The sequence below is a fragment of the Rhinopithecus roxellana genome, chromosome 6, assembly GCF_007565055.1.
Source record: "Rhinopithecus roxellana isolate Shanxi Qingling chromosome 6, ASM756505v1, whole genome shotgun sequence".
Classification (NCBI taxonomy): Eukaryota; Metazoa; Chordata; class Mammalia; order Primates; family Cercopithecidae; genus Rhinopithecus; species Rhinopithecus roxellana.
This window is the reverse complement of record NC_044554.1, coordinates 44,220,906-44,238,445: the sequence shown is the minus strand read 5'-3', so window position 1 is coordinate 44,238,445 and position 17,540 is coordinate 44,220,906. Positions and strand designations below refer to the sequence as shown.

Genomic DNA, 17,540 nt, shown 5'->3' with positions numbered 1-17,540 from the left:
TGCTACCTCCACCTCCCAGGTTCAAGTGATTCTTGCACCTCAGCCCCCTGAGTAGCTGGGATTACAGGTGCGAGTCACCATGTCCAGCTAATTTTTGTATTTTTAGTAGAGACGGGGGTTTCACCATGGTGGCCAGGTGGGTGTTGAACTACTGACCTCAGGTGATCCTCCCGCCTTGGCTTCCCTCCCCAGTAGCTTTCACTGTCTCTATTGCCCCGTGAACTTCAAGTCCTCCAGGACGGTTACACATCATACCTTCTGACAGCCCCCTGTGTCTCCTGCAAGGCCTCTGTGCAGCCTGACGGCAGTGCTCTCGCTCCTCTGTGCCGCGGTCGTCATGACACTTCACTGCTTCCCTGGGTGAGGTCCACTGTCCTGGGCGTCCCGTAGCTTCCCCTTTCTTGGCGTCCTCCCTTGTCATGCTGTGACCACCTCATGGTTGTGTGGTGTGATGTTTCCGTTTCTCGTCTGCATCTTCCAAGAGACTCAAACTGCACACAGTCAGGAACCTTGTCTTGTTCACAGCTGATCCCCGGTTCTTAGAACAGCAGCTAACACACAGCGGAACACTTGTCTCCCTAAATATGTGCCAAATGAATGAATTTTACTTTTTGTTAATTTCCTCGCACATTTTCTTTCTTTGGTCATTCTGAAATGCTTGTTACTCAGCTGTTGGACTCCCTGGTTTGGTCTGGTAGGAGTTACATTCCTTCCGCGTCTTCGTAGTCGTCCAGTCTTCTGCGTGGAGACAGGTCTTTGTGAATTTCCCTTGACTGACATGATGCTGTAGTGGAAAGAGCTGGGAATCCCTGCTCTGCCACCTCCAGTTTGGTGTAGTGTTGTTTCACCACTGGAGTCTTCCTCCTAATGGGGTCATACCTATCTCAGAGGGAGGTGGAGCGATTCCAGTTGCATGTGTATTACACATGTGCAGGGGTGTGTTCATTATCCGATCTGTGGGAGTCAGGCTACACTTATCTCCCCAGTATTTAGTCCTGAAGTCCTTTCTGTAGCTTCTCTTTTTGGCCTGTTTAGTTATTGCTTCCCCTACCACTTCCAGAACACAGCTGATTGTATCTTCATGTTGTCCATGGCTGGGGTGGAACGTTTGCTTGTATTTTAATCACTTCCTGTCTAGACAATTGAAGGTCTTTGTCTTTTTCAAAAAAGGTTCTTTCTAAATCGAAACTCCAAAACTTGGGATGAATTCAAATTCAGCAATGTTGCCTTTATAGTAAAGAAACTTTATAGGATTCGGAGTCTCATCTCTTCTGGCTGTTCATTTCTGTTCTTTTGAGTACAATACAGAACTGTTTTTGTTTGATATTTTTCATGTATTCTCATGATTTTCTTGGACAGCTTCTCTGCATTTGTGTCTGTCCTTTCCTATTCTCTCTCATTTCTGTTTGAAAGAGTAAGAAATTCTAGAATAAAATTTGGGGCTGCTATCTTAATGCGATCCATTGAAAAGGAGTTTTGAGTAGAATGAATGAAAGACGCTGTAGATCTGCCACAGGTGTTTGTCTGAGGCCCCCACTAGCTGGGCTTATCGCAACCCGAGTGCAGCCACTGAACCATACAGTTTCTAGTTGAAGTGCCTTTTTTTTTTTTTTTGGCTTCACTGTTTTTAACTTTGGAGTTTTTAAAATAATACAATGATGCAAACATTAAAGAAATTCAGAAAATAATAACTCACTCCTGTAATCCCGGCACTTTGGAAGGCCGAGGTGGGTGGATCATTTGAGGTCAGGAGTTCGAGACCAGCCTGGCCAACATGGTGAAACCTCGTCTCTACTAAAAATACAGAAATTAGCCAGGCCTGATGGCGTGTGCCTGTGCTCCCAGCTACTCAGGAGGCAGGAAAATCACTTGGACCCGGAAGGCAGAGGTTGCAGTGAGCCAAGATTGCGCCACTGTGCTCCAGCCTGGGCAACAGAGCAAGACTTCATCTCAGGGAAAAAAAAAAAAAAAAAAAAAAAAAAAAAAATATATATATATATATATATATATATATATATATACAGAAATTTTAGCAAGTATCAAATGCATTTTTGTTGTTTGCTCCCAGGGAGTGGCTTTATTTGCTGTGCCATGAAATGTTGAATCCTTACTACGGGCTCTTCCAGTATTCTACAGACAATATTTACATGTTGCAAATAAATCCGGATTCTTCAATCAACCCCGTAAGTATGAATGAACAAAGAGATAGGGAATTGAGTTGGAGAATTTTTGAGATGGATTTTCAGTTTCATTCTCAGTTCTTGGTCTATTCGTTGTGGAGTTAATCAAAGACATCAGTAAGCAAAACATGGAGAGGTAAAGTGAAAACTGAGTTAAGATGGATGATTTCAATCCGGTATTTTCAGAGACTGTGGTCACTGGGTGTGTTGTGTTGAAGGAGATGAAGGGGGAAACGGAGCTGTTCATACACTCGGGACACTTTATGATCATTCGAGGGAACTCTGGAATGATGACTGTATTTGTTAATGGTGTCATTCTAAGGAGTGGGTTCTGAAGTCCAGCCTCCTCTCAGTCAAAACTGGAATCTTTCCAGAACTAGCTTTCTAAGCCACAAATGCTGCCACCCTTAGTGTGCTGGTTTTAGAGATGAGGAAGTCAGTGCAGTGTTTGCACGCTCAGCCTGAGGGCGGGCAGCCGGCCAGCAGGGGCTCCTCCTGTGGCGCCACGGCCTTCACCAGCGTCCTGCACAGGCCGCTGGGGCGAAGGCGGGGCAGGCCCTGCTTGTGCATTCAAATGCGGAAGAACCTTTCACCAACATGGAAGCAGAGTTTTGACTCATTGTTTGAGGTGAACGTAATTCAAACCTGAAAGTAGAGATGTGTGGTTCCTGAGTTAAAAACCAGAACGGTGTGGCTCACGCCTGTAATCCCAAAGCTTTGGGAGGCGGAGGCGGGCAGATCACGAGGTCAGGAGATCGAGACCATCCTGGCTAACATGGTGAAACCCCATCTCTACTAAAAATACAAAAACTAGCCGGGTGAGGTGGCGGGCACCTGTAGTCCCAGCTACTTGGGAGGCTGAGGCAGGAGAATGGCGTAAACCCGGGAGGCGGAGCTTGCAGTGAGCTGAGATCGCACCACTGCACTCCAGCCTGGGTGAAAGAGTGAGACTCCATCTCAAAAAAAACCAAAAAAACAAAAAAACAAAAAAAACCAGAACTGCTCTGGTTCTGGAATGGTTCTTTTTTTTTTTTTTTTTTGAGACAGAGTCTTGCTCTGTCCTCCAGGCTGGAGTGCAGTGGCGCGATCTCTGCTCATTGCAACCTCTGCCTCCCAGGTTCAAGGGATTCTCCCACCTCAGCCTCCGAGTACCTGGGATTACAGACGCCCGCCACCTCACCCGGCTAGTTTTTGTATTTTTAGTAGAGATGGGGTTTCACCATGTTGGCCAGGCTGGTCTCAAACTCCTGACCTCAGGTGATCCGCCTGCCTCAGCCTCCTCAAGTGTTGGGATGACAGGCGTAAGCAACTATAGCCAGCCTAGAATTGTTACTTGACTTGGCTTATTCATACATATTTTCCTGTGGTCCTTTTTCCCCCTTAGCATTTCTTCTCTCCCTCCCTCTCTTTCTTTCCCTCCCTCCCTTCCTTTCGTTCTGGATTAGAGGAGGAAGGGAACTTGCCCTTTTCTTTCTCATGCCGTGGGAGGGAGCGCAGGGCTGGCTTCCTGGGCGTGCGTCCAGCATGGTGCCGAGGCCCTACAGTGTCAAGGCCCCGGGCTTGGTTTAATTCTCTGTTGTCACCAAGGTGAAATTCTCAGTCAGTGCTGAACACGGGGCTCCTCTGCCAGTTATATGGCCCTTCTGAGGAGGTGTTGGCCCTGAGAGCATACAAAACGTTGTCCAGCGAATCTAGGTAAATTTCTGCTACACAAGCAGCCTTCTTTCACTTGCTCAGGAGCGGGGCCTGTGAGTCCCTGAGTCAGTAGGTCTGGTTGCCTCTGGGACACTTTTCCCAAGAAGCTTGGGGACAGCACTTCTTGGGAAGTGAGATTCCACATCCGCTGGCATCGTGCTGACAAATTCGTGTTCTCTGGTGCCCCCTACAGGACCACTTGTCTTATTTCCACTTTGTGGGGCGGATCATGGGGCTGGCTGTGTTCCACGGACACTACATCAATGGGGGCTTCACGGTGCCCTTCTATAAGCAGCTGCTGGGGAAGCCCATCCAGCTCTCAGACCTGGAATCCGTGGACCCGGAGCTGCATAAGAGCTTGGTGTGGATCCTGTAAGTATTGACTGATGGCACACGGTCACCTGGCTTAGGGTACACCAACCACCGCGTCTACTGTATGCACGCATGTGTGCCTGTGTGTGTGTGTGTGTTATTTTGGGGATCGTTGTGAAATTGAAGAGACACAAATAAACCATTGTATTATAACCAGAAACAGAAAAGGAGATTCTTTGGGAGGCTGAGGTGGGCAGATCACTTGAGCCCAGGAGTTTGAGAGCAGCCTGGGCAACATAGCGAGATCCCATTACAGCAAACAACAACAACAACAACAGAACCACCAGATCCAATAAAAATATTCAGTTGACTTATTTTCCTCGTGATGTTGGACAGGTTTCTCTTCATGGACTAGATTGTTTCCTTGAATGATGAAGGTAAGATCCCAGACGTTAACAGGCCACTCCCCAGGCCCATTTTGGGGTGTGTGTGACACTCAGGGTGTCTCCAGTTAACCTACACAGGGGCCAAGCAAGTATCAAAACAAAATGAACATTTAGTTACCTGTGCTTTAGAATTATTCTAAACACTCTGTTAAGAGCAGCAGGCCGTGACAAGATGAACTGTGACTGTCACGGGTCCTTGCAGATATCAAGGGGACAAAAGATCAGGCTCTGGCAGATGGAGGGATGTGGGTGAGTCGGAGTCGGGGTCTCCTGGTTGTGTCCCATGTGTCATGTGTTCCAACTTGAAGAGGGGACTCTGGGGCTCTGGTAGAAAATCTTCTACTTAGCTGGGTGCAGTAGCTCTATGCCTATTATCCCAATACTTTGGGAGGTCGAGGTGGGCAGATCACTTGCTCTTTTCGCTTGAAGTCAAAGGTTGGCATTCGAGACCAACCTGGCCAACATGGTGAAATCCCGCCCCTACTAAAAATAAAAGAATTTTAAGAAGCCAGGTGTGGCATGTGCCTGTAATCCCAGCTCGTTGGGAGGCTGAAGCAGGAAAATTGCTTGAACCCAGGAGGCAGAGATTGCTATGAGCTGAGACCACACCACTGCACTCCAGCCTGGATGACAGAGTGAGTCTGTCTCAAAAAAAAAAAAAAAAAGAAAAAGAAAAAGAAAATCTTCCACTCTGCCTATGGCTCAAGAACGATGGCAGATTCAAGAGTTACTTTTCACTTTTGAGTGCTTTTGTGTTTGAACTGATGCGTTTGGAAAGGCTGCCTCTAAGGGAGGAAGGGAATTTTTTTTCTTTTTTTTTGAGGTGGAGTCTTGCTCTGTCGCCCAGGCTGGAGTGCAGTGGCTCGATCTCGGCTCACCGCAACCTCCACCTCCCAGGTTCAAGTGATTCTCCTGCCTCAGCCTCCCGAGTACCTGGGACTACAGGCGCCCGGCTAGTTTTTTGTATTTTTAGTAGAGATGGGGTTTCACCATGTTGGCCAGGCTGGTCTCAATCTCCTGACCTCGTGATCTGCCCACCTTGGCCTCCCAAAGTGCTGGGATTACAGGGGTGAGCCGCTGCGCCTGGCCGGGAACGGCATTTTCTTGGCATGGCTTCATCTCCAGGTCAATTTCCCTTTGACCCTGATACCTCTTCACATTCCTGCCTTTTGACTCCTACACTCAGCGTACAAAGCAGCTGGGTTGTGGGTCTCCTGAAACCACAGGATGGTAGAGCAACCTGCTCCCCACCTACTATGACTGTGGAAGCCAGGAGTGGGGACATCTGGAACCAGAGCTGTGGTCTCCAGGTCCTCCAGCACCTGTCGCTGTGCCGCCCCCACGCAGGTTCTGTGTCTGCCCGAGGCTGTCCTCTCTTGGAGCCCTGGGTCTGGCAGTTGTAAATGTTGTCTGTCTACCCAATGGCCCCACGTGGTGGCAGAGCTCTAACCTACATCCTTCTGTCTTATTTCAACAGAGAGAACGACATCACACCCGTACTGGACCACACCTTCTGCGTGGAACACAACGCCTTCGGGCGCATCCTTCAGCATGAACTGAAACCCAATGGCAGAAATGTGCCGGTCACAGAGGAGAACAAGAAAGAATATGTCCGGTAATGCCACCTGGGGGGGACGGCTGGGTGCCTGGGGCAAGGCTGAGCCTGCGTTTAGTTGCCTGTGGGGGACGGCCGGGTGCCCGGGGCGTGGCTGAGCCTGCGTTTAGTTGTTGTAGCTCCTTCGCTGTGTGATGGCTGGCGCTTGTGATCAGATCACATGAACAGAGGCGACTTTCAGAAACCGACAGCTCAGCAGCAGCGTCGGGGATCTGCTTGGAGGGGCCCTGATGGGGCCAGGCCTGGCCTGAGGGACAGAGCCCATGTGGGGAAGGACTTTTCAGTGACCACCTAATTATGGATGCAGAGGTCAGAGGCAAAGGAGAGAGCAGTGGCTTTGGAGGGTCTCTGGTGCTCAGTCCGCGGAAGCCACCCTCTGTTTTTTCCATCCCTAACTTGAGGCAAATCCATGTTCAGGCCTCGGCACTTGCAGCTGAGAACTATGTGGACACGTCTGTGTGCCACGCTGTCCTGTGCTGTACTTTCAAATGTACTTTTACACATTTAAAAATTGTTTACATTTTTATAGGGTCTTGCTATGTTGCCAGGCTGGTCTCAAACCCCTGGCCTCAAGCGATCCTCTTGCCTTGGCCTCCCAAGGGGCTGGGATTCCAGGTGTGAGCCACCGTGCCTGGCCAGAACATGCTTTCAAATTGCAGCAATTGATGTGACAGATCAGGTTCAATCCTCCTGTTTTCAGGAGCAAATCGGAATGAATCAGGGCACGCACCGAGTCCTTTTTAACGTGATGCCAAGGTTTGGTACTACTAGCTGGTGGTGTGTTTGTCTGTCTTGGTGGAGAGATCTGGTGGGGGGGTGCCCAGTGTGTTCCCATGTTTGTCAGACTGTGATATCAGAACCTGCTCACAGGTCAGGCGCGGAGGCTCACGCCTGTCATCCCAGCAGTTTGGGAGACTGAGGTGGGTGGATCACCTGAGGTCAGGAGCTTGAGACCAGCCTGGCCAACATGATGAAACCCCGTCTCTACTAAAAATACAAAAATTAGCCAGGCATGGTGGTGGGTGCCTGTAATCCCAGCTACTGGAGAGGGTGAGGCAGGAGAATCGCTTGAACCCAGCAGGCAGAGGTTGCAGTGAGCCGAGATTGCGCCATTGCACTCCGGCCTGGGTGACAGAGTGAGATCCTGTCTCCAAAAATAAAAAAAGGAAAAAAGCCTGCCCATGGTGGAAAATCCACTTGGTGTTGCATCCAACTTGCGAGTTTTTCTTCCAGGTTGTATGTAAACTGGAGGTTTATGAGAGGAATTGAAGCCCAGTTCTTAGCTCTGCAGAAGGGGTTCAATGAGCTCATCCCTCAACACCTGCTGAAGCCTTTTGACCAGAAGGAACTGGAGGTATGTGCCTGCCGTGGGGAGTTGACCCAGGGCGTTCAGGGGCCCCCTTGTGGCTGGCGTCTGCCTGTTTTAAATCCTTGCTGCAAGGGGCGGCATGTGCCGTTTCCTAGTAAGCCTAGGAGCTGTTGGGGTTCCCAGACTAGAGCAAGAGTGGGGAGTAGAGGCTGTTTATGGCGGTTGGTAACCGGCGAGATGTCTGCTTGGCGGTAGGAAATCTGAACAGTGCCCAGAAAACTGTTCAAGGTGGTTGTGGCTTCCCTCATTTTCAGGGTATCTAGCGGGGGAGAACCAGGTGGTCCCACAGCAGTAACTTACTGCTTTTTATTCTGGCTGTTCCTAGACTAAGAACAAGGGGCTATTGTATTCTCTAGTCATACTGCATGCGCTTGAACACGGTGATTCATTCAGCCCTTATCCATCTCTGGTGCCAAACAGCTCAAGCCTTGTAGACTGTTCTCCAGGTTTTTCTGCTGCCAGTGAGGAGAGCTTGGGAGCCAAGAGCTTAGATGGAGCAGTAGTTCTGGGGTGAACTTTTGTGTTTTTTTTCTTTTGAGACAGTCTCGCTCTGCTGCCCAGGCTGGAGTGCAGTGGTGCAGTCGTGGCTCACTGCAGCCTCGACCTCCCAGGCTGAAGCAATCCTTCCACCTCAGCCTCCCAAGTAGCTGAGGCTACAGGTGCCCGTCACCGTGCCTGGCTACTTTTTGTATTTGTTGTAGAGACAGGGTTTTGCCATGTTGTCCAGGCTGGCCTTGAACTCCTGGGCTCAAGCAATCCGCCCAACTTCAGCCCCCACAAAGTGCTGGGACTACAGGCGTGAGCCACCGCACCTAGCAGGGGTGAACTTTTTTAAGCCAGTTGCAGAAACACGCCCATCGGCCCCAGCCCCACGTAACTCTTTCAGAATTCTCCTGTCTTCAGACTTGAAACTCCACGTGTCCCAGAGAGACCCTGGGACGTGCCCTTGTTCATGGTGGTAGCTGTGTTCAGTGTCACCCATTGGTGCTTTGATACTGCTCACCCATGCAGAGCAAAAACCCCGCTTTGGTTAGAAGATAACGTCCCATCAGCAGCTGTGCACTGTGGTCCTTGGGGCCGGAGACCCGTCTGGAGGAGGCGGACGGAAGCATGTGCCACAGGCCTCCTGTTTGTAGCTTTCTTCCCATCTCGGCGTCTGCCTAGTTTATTTAGACACAGCTGCTGCTTTGCTTGGGAACCGACTTTTCACTGTTGTGTGTGTCGGGTACCTAGGAGGCACATCCTGACGTGGGTTTATACATTTTGGAAGTAACTCACCTTTCTGCACCTCCTCAGCTGATCATAGGCGGCCTGGATAAAATAGACTTGAACGACTGGAAGTCGAACACGCGGCTGAAGCACTGTGTGGCCGACAGCAACATCGTGCGGTGGTTCTGGCAAGCGGTGGAGACGTTCGATGAAGAAAGGAGGGCCAGGCTCCTGCAGTTTGTGACTGGATCCACGCGGGTCCCGCTCCAAGGCTTCAAGGCTTTGCAAGGTGACTGACATGGAGGCGGGGCTATTCGATGATGCGTCTATGGGGGCTGTGTTCTGTACTAGGCTGTGGACCGGAAGAGCTGGAGGGTGGCCGGGATGTTTTTCTGAGACGTGTGCTAGAAAATGGCACAAGGAATGTTCTCCAGTAGCTAATGCTCTGCCCTGCAGAGGCTGTGTGTGAGCAGGTGTGGGGCCCCGCTGAGCAAAGACTGTGGAGCCACTCCAGGGCATGTGGATCCCCCTCCTCACTGCTTCCAAAAAGCCATGAGGGTCTAGCCAGCAGAGGCCTTCAGAGTGTCTGTGAGGCCAGCTTAGCCAAGACCCCGGGGAGGGAGCTATGGGGGAACCGCCCCCAGTCTCGGTGGCTCCAAAGCTTGGAGCTGCACATGAACCCCTGTTTAGCCACAAACCACACCGAAAGATGATGTCATGCTCACTCTGTTTAAGCCACTGAGGGAAAGGTGCCCGTCTGCCTGTAGGGCCGGCGGCCTAATGTCTCATCTTTTACACGGAGGGTTCGGAGGGGATGTTGTTGGAAGGAGTGAGGTGAATGGTGTCACCATACTAAAATTTAGCTGATTGAACTGTAAACGCTGATAGACACACAGACACATTGTGAACACAGAATATTGCCTCTGCCTCGCTGAGTAAAAAGAGGTTAATTCCATTTCAGTCGGCTTTGGCCATCAGGGCGCCTTCGACTTTTCCATTGTGACCTCTGCCTATGGATTTGCTGCCGGGGGCCCGGCCTGAATAAAAAGGGGTTCGAGGCTGAGCCCCGCTTGCATCTGGGAGCCTCTGTCTGCTTGACCAGCCTGACCATGACAGCTGCTCCCAGAGCGTGCTGGTGCCTGTCACTTACAAAGCCTTTCTCATTCCGTTCTCCCAACAACCCAGAGAGCCTGGCTGACGAGGATTATTAGCCCCATCCCATGGATGAGGAAGCCGAGACTCACTGAGGCCATGAGATTTATTAACCCCCCAAGGGGAAGAAACAGGAAGGTGTGAGTGGTGAGGCAGGGCAGGGGTCCAGGCTTCCTGACCAAGCCTTTTCTCATGGCACCATTGTCTTGCCCACAGCAGGTCCACGTGCAAAACGTTCCCGCTTAGAGATGGTCCCTGTCGTCATAAGGGTCTCATTCGTCCCCCAATAATTGGATAGACTTTAGCCCAGTGTCCCCGAAGTGTCTAGAAGGTGGGTCAGAGGTGAACAGGGTCACAGTGCAGAACAAGGAGTGCTGGTGCTGTGGGAGGGTGGCAGGGCCGGGCAGAGTGGCCAGTGCCCTGCAGGAGGTCTCTGAAGTCCCCCACCTGGCGCAGCCTGTCCTGACTCCCCAGGAGGTTGGGGCTTGGAGGGTGTGGCCTGCGAGGGGGAGGAGCCAGCTTCCTGTCCCAGGTCCCCAGGAAGCAGGGGCTGCACTCTGAGACCCTCTGCCCAACATAAAGATGGTGTCTCTGCTGGTCCTCATTGCTCCTGGATTCCTGTCCTGCCGCTGACCTTGGCCCAGCTTGAAAGGAATATCTGTGAATACACAGGAGCAAGGGGCAGCAAAGCCAAGGCCCGTGACCTCTGTGCCCTCCTTTCCCGGCGCCCGGCAGCCCTGTCAGCTAGCCGTCTTTGCCGCAGCAGTGGTGGCTGCTGGCCAGCCTGGTGCTCACTTGGGGCTGAGTCTGGAAAGACCTGAGGAAGAAGGGGCCTGGTGCCTCTCCCTGCGCCACAGAACTGGGGGGCAAGTCGTCTATTCCAGAGGGTGGGTGCAAACAGCTCTGACCCTCAGGGAGCCTGTCTGGAGCAGGCTCATGGCCAGGGTGCACTTTAGGAGGGGCCTTAGCAGTCCTTGCTCTGCCCCCTGCGATATTCTAAAATGTTGGAATTTTGGCCAAGTGTGGTGGCTCACGCCTATAATCCCAGCACATTGGGAGGCTGAGGCGGGTGGATCACCTGAGGCAATCCAGGAGTTCCAGACCAGCCTGGGAAACACGGCAAAACCTCGTCTCTACTAAAAATATAACAATTAGCCAGGCGTGGTGGTGTGTGCCTGTAATCCCAGCTACTTGGGAGGCTGAGGCAGGAGAATTGCTTGAACCCGGCAGTCAGGTGTTGCAGTGAGCCGAGACTGCACCACTGCACTCCAGCCTGAGCAACAGAAACCCTGTCTCAAAAAAATGTCTGAATGTTGTCACTTTGATGGCCATTGCAGTCATGTCCTAAAACCGGGCCTGGGAACCTCATGGCCCTATCACAGGACAGCCTGCCTGGGTGTAGGGGTGGGAACGTGGTCAGGGCCCTGGCTCCTGGGGGCCGTGTGGCCGGGAAGTGCCACAGCTGTGCCTCTGAAGTACATTAACTAGAATGTTGTCTTGTAAGGTTCTACAGGCGCAGCAGGGCCCCGGCTATTCACCATCCACCTGATAGACGCGAACACAGACAACCTTCCGAAGGCCCATACCTGGTAAGCACCGTGGCCAGGAAGTCACGGCGTCCTGGGAGCCCCGGAGGATGCCGACGTTCACGTTCGTTTTGTTGTTTTTTTTCTGGAGATGGAGTCTCTGCTAAAATATTTCTGTCATCATCAAAACTCAAAAGCCACAGCACCTGAGACACAAGGAGAAATTCGAGAGTTGAATGACAATTCTGAAGCCCTCAAGCAAGCGACTCTTCCCCCAACATTACAACGCTGTAAAGAGTGGCTTTACTGGCCATGCAACAACATTTAAGAGGGCCAACATTATTGCTAAACTTAACGTAAAATCTTACAGTATATATAACCTAAAATTTATAGATTTTCTCTTGATTTAGTTTTTTGTTTTTTTGAGACGGTCTTGCTTTGTCACCCAGGCTGGAGTGCAGTGGCACAATCTTGATTCACTGCAACCTCTGCCTCCTGGGTTCAAGCTATTCTCGTGCCTTGGCCTCCCAAGTAGCTGGGATTACAGGCACCCGCCAACACGCCCGACTAATTTTTGTATTTTTAGTAGAGACGGGGTTTCGCCATGTTGGCCAGGCTGGTCTGGAACTCCTGGTCTCAGGTGATCTGCCCGCCTCGGCCTCCCAAAGTGCTGAGATTACAGGCATGAGCCACCAAGCCCGGCCTCATGTTATTTTTTTAAAGCTGTTTCCTGATTTGTAGGACTCTGTTTCATTTATGCCAAGTCTCAATGACTGGCAGTAGTGCTTGTGTCAGATGGGACGAGTACTTTGCAGCATGCCACACAAAGGTTGTCACGGTATCTTATGAAACTAATTTTGTTATGAGCCATGTCATTAATGAACATTGGTGTTTCAGTGGAGTGTGGCTACCACTCCAGCAGGCTCAAGTCTTCCTCTCTGCCAGATGTTATGTACACACACCTGTTGGTAAGGAAAACTGTCTAGTTTTGGTCTTCACTTTATCTGACATTTCTGGGTCCCCATCTTCTTGGACTCCTGCTTATGACACACGCACCTTGTCTATTGCAAATATTTTCTTCCTAAATTTTAACTTAAAAATGAGTCTCCATAGTAGAGTATTTCCTGTATGGTATAAAAATCCGGTCACTTGCACGCACTTTGTCCTGGAACCATCCATTGAGACGAGTAGCCGCGTTTCCTTGGGGGAACCAGTACTAGATGCTGTTGAGATGCCCAGTGAGATGATGGAAGGTTCCTGTCTTGGAAACCAAGGATGCGGGATCGAATGCTAGCTGAGACACCCTCTGACATGTGATTTGGGGCAAATGACCCCATATTCCAACTTGGTTTTCCACACGTGTGAAATGAAGTAATGCAGCTGGTCCTGGACCGTGGTGGTGGGTGCCAGGGTCCTGCTCCGAGCATGGCTGTGGCATCCGTTACGGGAACGCACCATGTTGACTGCGCACCTACTCACAAGGCTTTTGTCCTTTAGCAGTTTAGTGCTTGGAGTTACATGCATGTGGAAAGTATGCTCTGAAGCACAGAAAAAAGAGTACCCACCCTGGAACCCAGCTCTGTAGAGACAGACACCCTCCTTAACTGCTTACCCTAGAAGCCAGGAAGTCACTGTACGTCCTCTGGGTCACAATTTTGTATTTTTTGGTTTGCTACGGTAGCTTCTTAAAGGATGTCTTTTTCTTTGCACAAATACTGGAAACGAGTTTCCCCCTGGAAATATCGAGTCAAAAGTTGAGTATTCATTTCATCTTTTAAGGATTTGTCATCTTACTAGTTTTGAGATTTTGTTTTTGCAAGGAATTTTCCAGACTGCCCCGTTTTGGTCTCAGATCAAGTCCCAGAGGAACAGACATACACGCAATACATCGTTAGTGGTGACGTTGCCTGACAGCCAGTCTGGGTTACAGGGGCTGCCAAAGAGGCATTCCTAGCACAGAGAAAGAATTTCTCCCACAGACAGACAGACAAAAAACAAGTGGAGCACTTTGTCCTGATAGAAGCCATGAACAGTAATTTGGTGATGTTTTGGTGGTCACTGCTCAAGACTTACTTTACTGTGTGTTGATTGGGCACGGTGGCTCAGGCCTGTAGTCCCAGCACGTTGGGAGGCCAAGGCAGGAGGTTCACTTGAGGCCAGGAGTTTGAGAGCAGCCTGGGCAACCTAGCAAGACCCTGTCTCTACCAAAAAGCAAAAACAAATTACAAATCTTTGTATTAGAAGCAGAAAAGCACAGGGGGACATGGAGAACTCACCACCACTCCTACCCCGCCCCCCATTTCTCTCCCCTCCCACACACACTTCTCACTGCCTGTCCTTGGCCTTGAGGTTGGTCCCAGGGCTGGACTGCCCACCCAGTGACTCTCACTCTGTTGTCCTTTTTCAGCTTTAACCGGATCGACATTCCACCATATGAGTCCTATGAGAAGCTCTATGAGAAGCTGCTGACAGCCGTGGAGGAGACCTGCGGGTTTGCTGTGGAGTGAAAAGCAACCAAAGGCAACAGAGTCTAGCTCATGGCCACCAGACCAAAAGCATCCAGCTTCTGTGCGCCTCCTGCAAAGCTGGCAGAGGCCCTGGAATTCCGGATCACCTGAGGGGAAAGGGTTGTCTCTCTCCTTTCTGTTGGGGGAGGGGGATGGGGGACTTTTGTTGGTGGCTCCCACCCATATATCTCTCCTTTATTATAGTACTCCCACACGCTTCCATCACCCATCCAATAAAATGCAGCCAGGGTTAGCCTTTGGCTTTGGTCACACAGGATATTCTGCTGTGGTTGCAACCCATGTGGTGATAAGGCTCACGGCCCTGAGCTCTTTACGGGAGCATCAACCCACAGTTAGGGGACTGAGTGTGGCTGGCTGAGGGTTTGGAACTGGTGGCTATCCCCGCTGTTCCATCTCAAAACAGCCTTGAGGCCCCTTTTCAATTTGAGCAGCTGCTAGATATCTTACCAGAGCTCAGATTCCAGATTTCACATCCCAGCAGCCTCTTCTGGGCAGCAGATGAATTTCCAACTGAAAAATAACTGCATAACGTATGCTTATTGGAATTCTGCCACAGCAGGAAGCTTGAGTCAAAATGTGTTTCCCCTTTGAAAGGAGAAGGAATTGGAGCAGCTTTTCCTGGAGCCAGGATATTTCTTTGCTGGGTATCTTGGCTGAGAATGTTTTACATAGAGAAAAACCATCCTTTAAGGGCCACTTTTGCTGCATTATCTGTCCAGTTTGACTTTTCTTTTCAGTGAAAACACCATGTCATGGCGTGTAGAAAAGAGCAGACCAAAATCAGCCCTAGAGCCAACCAGTCAGTCCCAAAGCTCTGACCTCTGTGCCACTGTTGTCCATAGAAGAGCATCAACTGTGTCACTTAAAATATTAGTAAACCATGATGCGGCAACTGCTAAGAGCTAAACTAACAAAATTGTGTTATCATAGCTGCTGGCTTGGTGCGAACTAGCTTAAAAGCAATGGTGAAAGGATAACCTCGATGATGTAAATCCACCCAAAGATACTGTTCTACAAAAAGTAGGGTGTGGACGCAAACCTGTGACCGCAGAGGGGGACGGCTCCACACTGCCTCATGTGGCCCCTTTCCCAGTGGCAGCTGGTGACACTAACGATTGCTACTCGGTTCACTTGCCCAGATGTCTTCATATGATGAGCAAGGCCAGAAGCAAGCCTAGACCCGAAGTTTCTGACACCATTTCCAGTTTGCACAGAAGTCAAACAGTATTTTATCTTAAAGTGGCTTGATTTCCAGTAGCTGAACTTGGGCAGAAAACAGCAGCAGCAACCAATGTTCTTGTATGGTTTCTTTGTTGTTGTTTTTGTTTGGGGTGGGGGCAAGTACAGGGTAATTGATGAGCAAGACATTTCACTGCTGTTGAAGTCTCTGGGATCCCGCTGTGGGTCTGAGATGGCCTGGGAAGGACCTTGTGGACGACGGTTTTGTCTGTTCTTTTTGTCACTGTTAACTTCTGGGCTGCTGAGGTTCTAGAATGGAAGGGCTGCCAAATGAGGTTTGCTGCAGAGGAAAGTTTAATCCCCCATTCCAGAAGTCCAGGCCAAATGGTGGGCTTAGCCTCTTTGAAAAGCTCTGCCTTGCCCCCCCAGGTGGGTGCATCCTGTGTCTCATTCACCATGATGCTTCCTGAAGGTGTTCTAGAAGCCCGTGTCCCAGTGGCTCTATCCAGCCTTTCCTTGCATCTTCCTCTTGAAGGTGAGGAAGTGGAAACTACAGCCCTCCCCCGGAGAGCCCACTCTCTATCATGAGCCGAACCCGCGGGAGGCAGAAGAGACATCCTTCCGAGAACGGAAGTGGCCTCTGGGAGGAGGTCGGAGGCCCCACCTGCTTTTCCTGGTGGTGGTATCCAAAACCTGCAGTAACTAGGAAGGAAACCAGGGTCTCATGGTTTAAAAGACTTTGAAGCAGGAATGTTGCATTTGACGCCTTTAAAACTACCTTTTTGCTGTTGGGAGGAGTCGGGGGCGAGCCTTAGCAGCTGCACCCGCCAGCCCCATGCTGGTCGGTGCTGCCCTGCCTCTCGGGCCGGGTGTTGCTTCAGCCCAGAGCCAGAGGGCTGGGTCCCGGGTCCTCCACAGGTGGCCCCGGCGGACACACGCATTCCCGTCCCGGCCTCCGTCTCTGCTTCTCCACTTCCACCTGCGTGTGGGTTTGCTGCCTTGTCATCGGTCGTGTGAGTGTCGCAGACCTTTCCAGAGCTCCGGTTCACTCTTTCCAAACAGGCCTCCCCTGTCGGTGGCATCGCACTCCCAGAACCTTCAGTTTCTATGATGGTTTGTTTGGTCCTTTTGAACCACCCCAAAGAACTCAATATGGCAAGCAAATGGTAAAAGCTTCCCGACTGTTGGACTTTGGGTCCACGCGAAGCCCATTCACGTGTGATCTGTGTCGCCCCTCTCGGTGGTCCCAGGCGATCCAGCCATGCCCCCTGCCCCTCTGCCCAGATGCTTCAGGGGCCCGGCTTTTCAGGCTTGCCCTCACCAGCAGCCGTCAGCCGACACTCAGGGATGTAGCAAACACCACTCCGCCAGTGCTTTTGGTAGGAAGAGCTGAGGCTGCCTGGGAAGCCCGGGGCGACAGGAAAAGGGCTGTCTCCAGTTCTGAAAAGAGAATCTGCCACCAGATCGAATTTCGACCCCTGAGCTTGTTCAGACATATGGTCCGAATTCAGATTAAGGTGGTCACCCAATCTGAGATGTCAGGAAAGGCCTTCTGCAGAGAAAATGTCCCCCCACCCGCCATCTGCAGCCAGGTGTGTGCCGCACGGCAGCCTTCCCGAAACATAGTATGGATTTTAAAAATGTGTTTATTTTTGTTTCTCAACCACTTTATAATGTATTTTTTAATTTATTTTGTAATGTCTTGTTTTTAAGTATTGCTGCTATCCTTGTTATCCTTCCCACGGTTTTTATCGCTGATTTATTTTGTGAAAGTTGTACACTAATGTTCTGTTTTATGTCAAAATCAAAAGTATTTAATGAAATACTAGTTCTATTTAATGTGGTTATGGAACCAGCTGGAAACACAAAACAAACAGTGATTGTACAGCAGGCTGGGCCCAGGAGGTCAGGTTCATTTTGTTACATATGCAATAAACTCACGACTTTACATTTTTGGCGTCTGTTATTTTGGTGTGGAAATGAGATTCCGGTGTCTTTGCAAACCCACAGGAAAGGAAGTGTGTAGGCAGGAATACTGGCAAGGGCCTTCCAAGGGAAAAGGACAGAGTTAAGGATAGAATTGTAAGGGAAACTAATGACAATATGGCAGTGGGTTGAAAGTGTTCTACCAAGCAAAAACGTGGGACTGAGAACATTTAGAATTTCTTTGCGCACTGGTTATCTTTTCATTTTCCCCCTCTTTTTATGTTTATTTATTTTTTTTGAGATGGAGTTTTGCTCGTTGCCCAGGCTGGAGTACAATGGTGCGATCTTGGCTCACTGCAACCTCTGCCTCCCGGGTTCAAGCGATTCTCCTGCCTCAGCCTCC

General features: G+C 50.4%; 1 protein-coding gene across 3 annotated transcripts in view; it reads left to right on the top strand.

Moving 5' to 3' along the window:
* The window catches only part of SMURF1 (SMAD specific E3 ubiquitin protein ligase 1), a 124,754-nt gene extending 107,590 nt beyond the window's left edge, over positions 1-17,164 (top strand). For 2 of the 3 annotated variants that reach the window (XM_030932666.1, XM_030932668.1), the window contains 7 exons: positions 2,069-2,183; positions 4,069-4,247; positions 6,111-6,248; positions 7,482-7,602; positions 8,914-9,115; positions 11,483-11,567; positions 13,912-17,164. In XM_030932666.1, coding sequence (XP_030788526.1) covers positions 2,069-2,183; positions 4,069-4,247; positions 6,111-6,248; positions 7,482-7,602; positions 8,914-9,115; positions 11,483-11,567; positions 13,912-14,011 — 940 coding nt within the window. In that variant the 3' untranslated portion in view covers positions 14,012-17,164. The remainder of the gene's footprint in view (positions 1-2,068; positions 2,184-4,068; positions 4,248-6,110; positions 6,249-7,481; positions 7,603-8,913; positions 9,116-11,482; positions 11,568-13,911) is intronic. The other variant, XM_030932667.1, reaches the window with a different exon arrangement.
* The last annotated feature ends 376 nt before the right edge of the window (positions 17,165-17,540 follow it).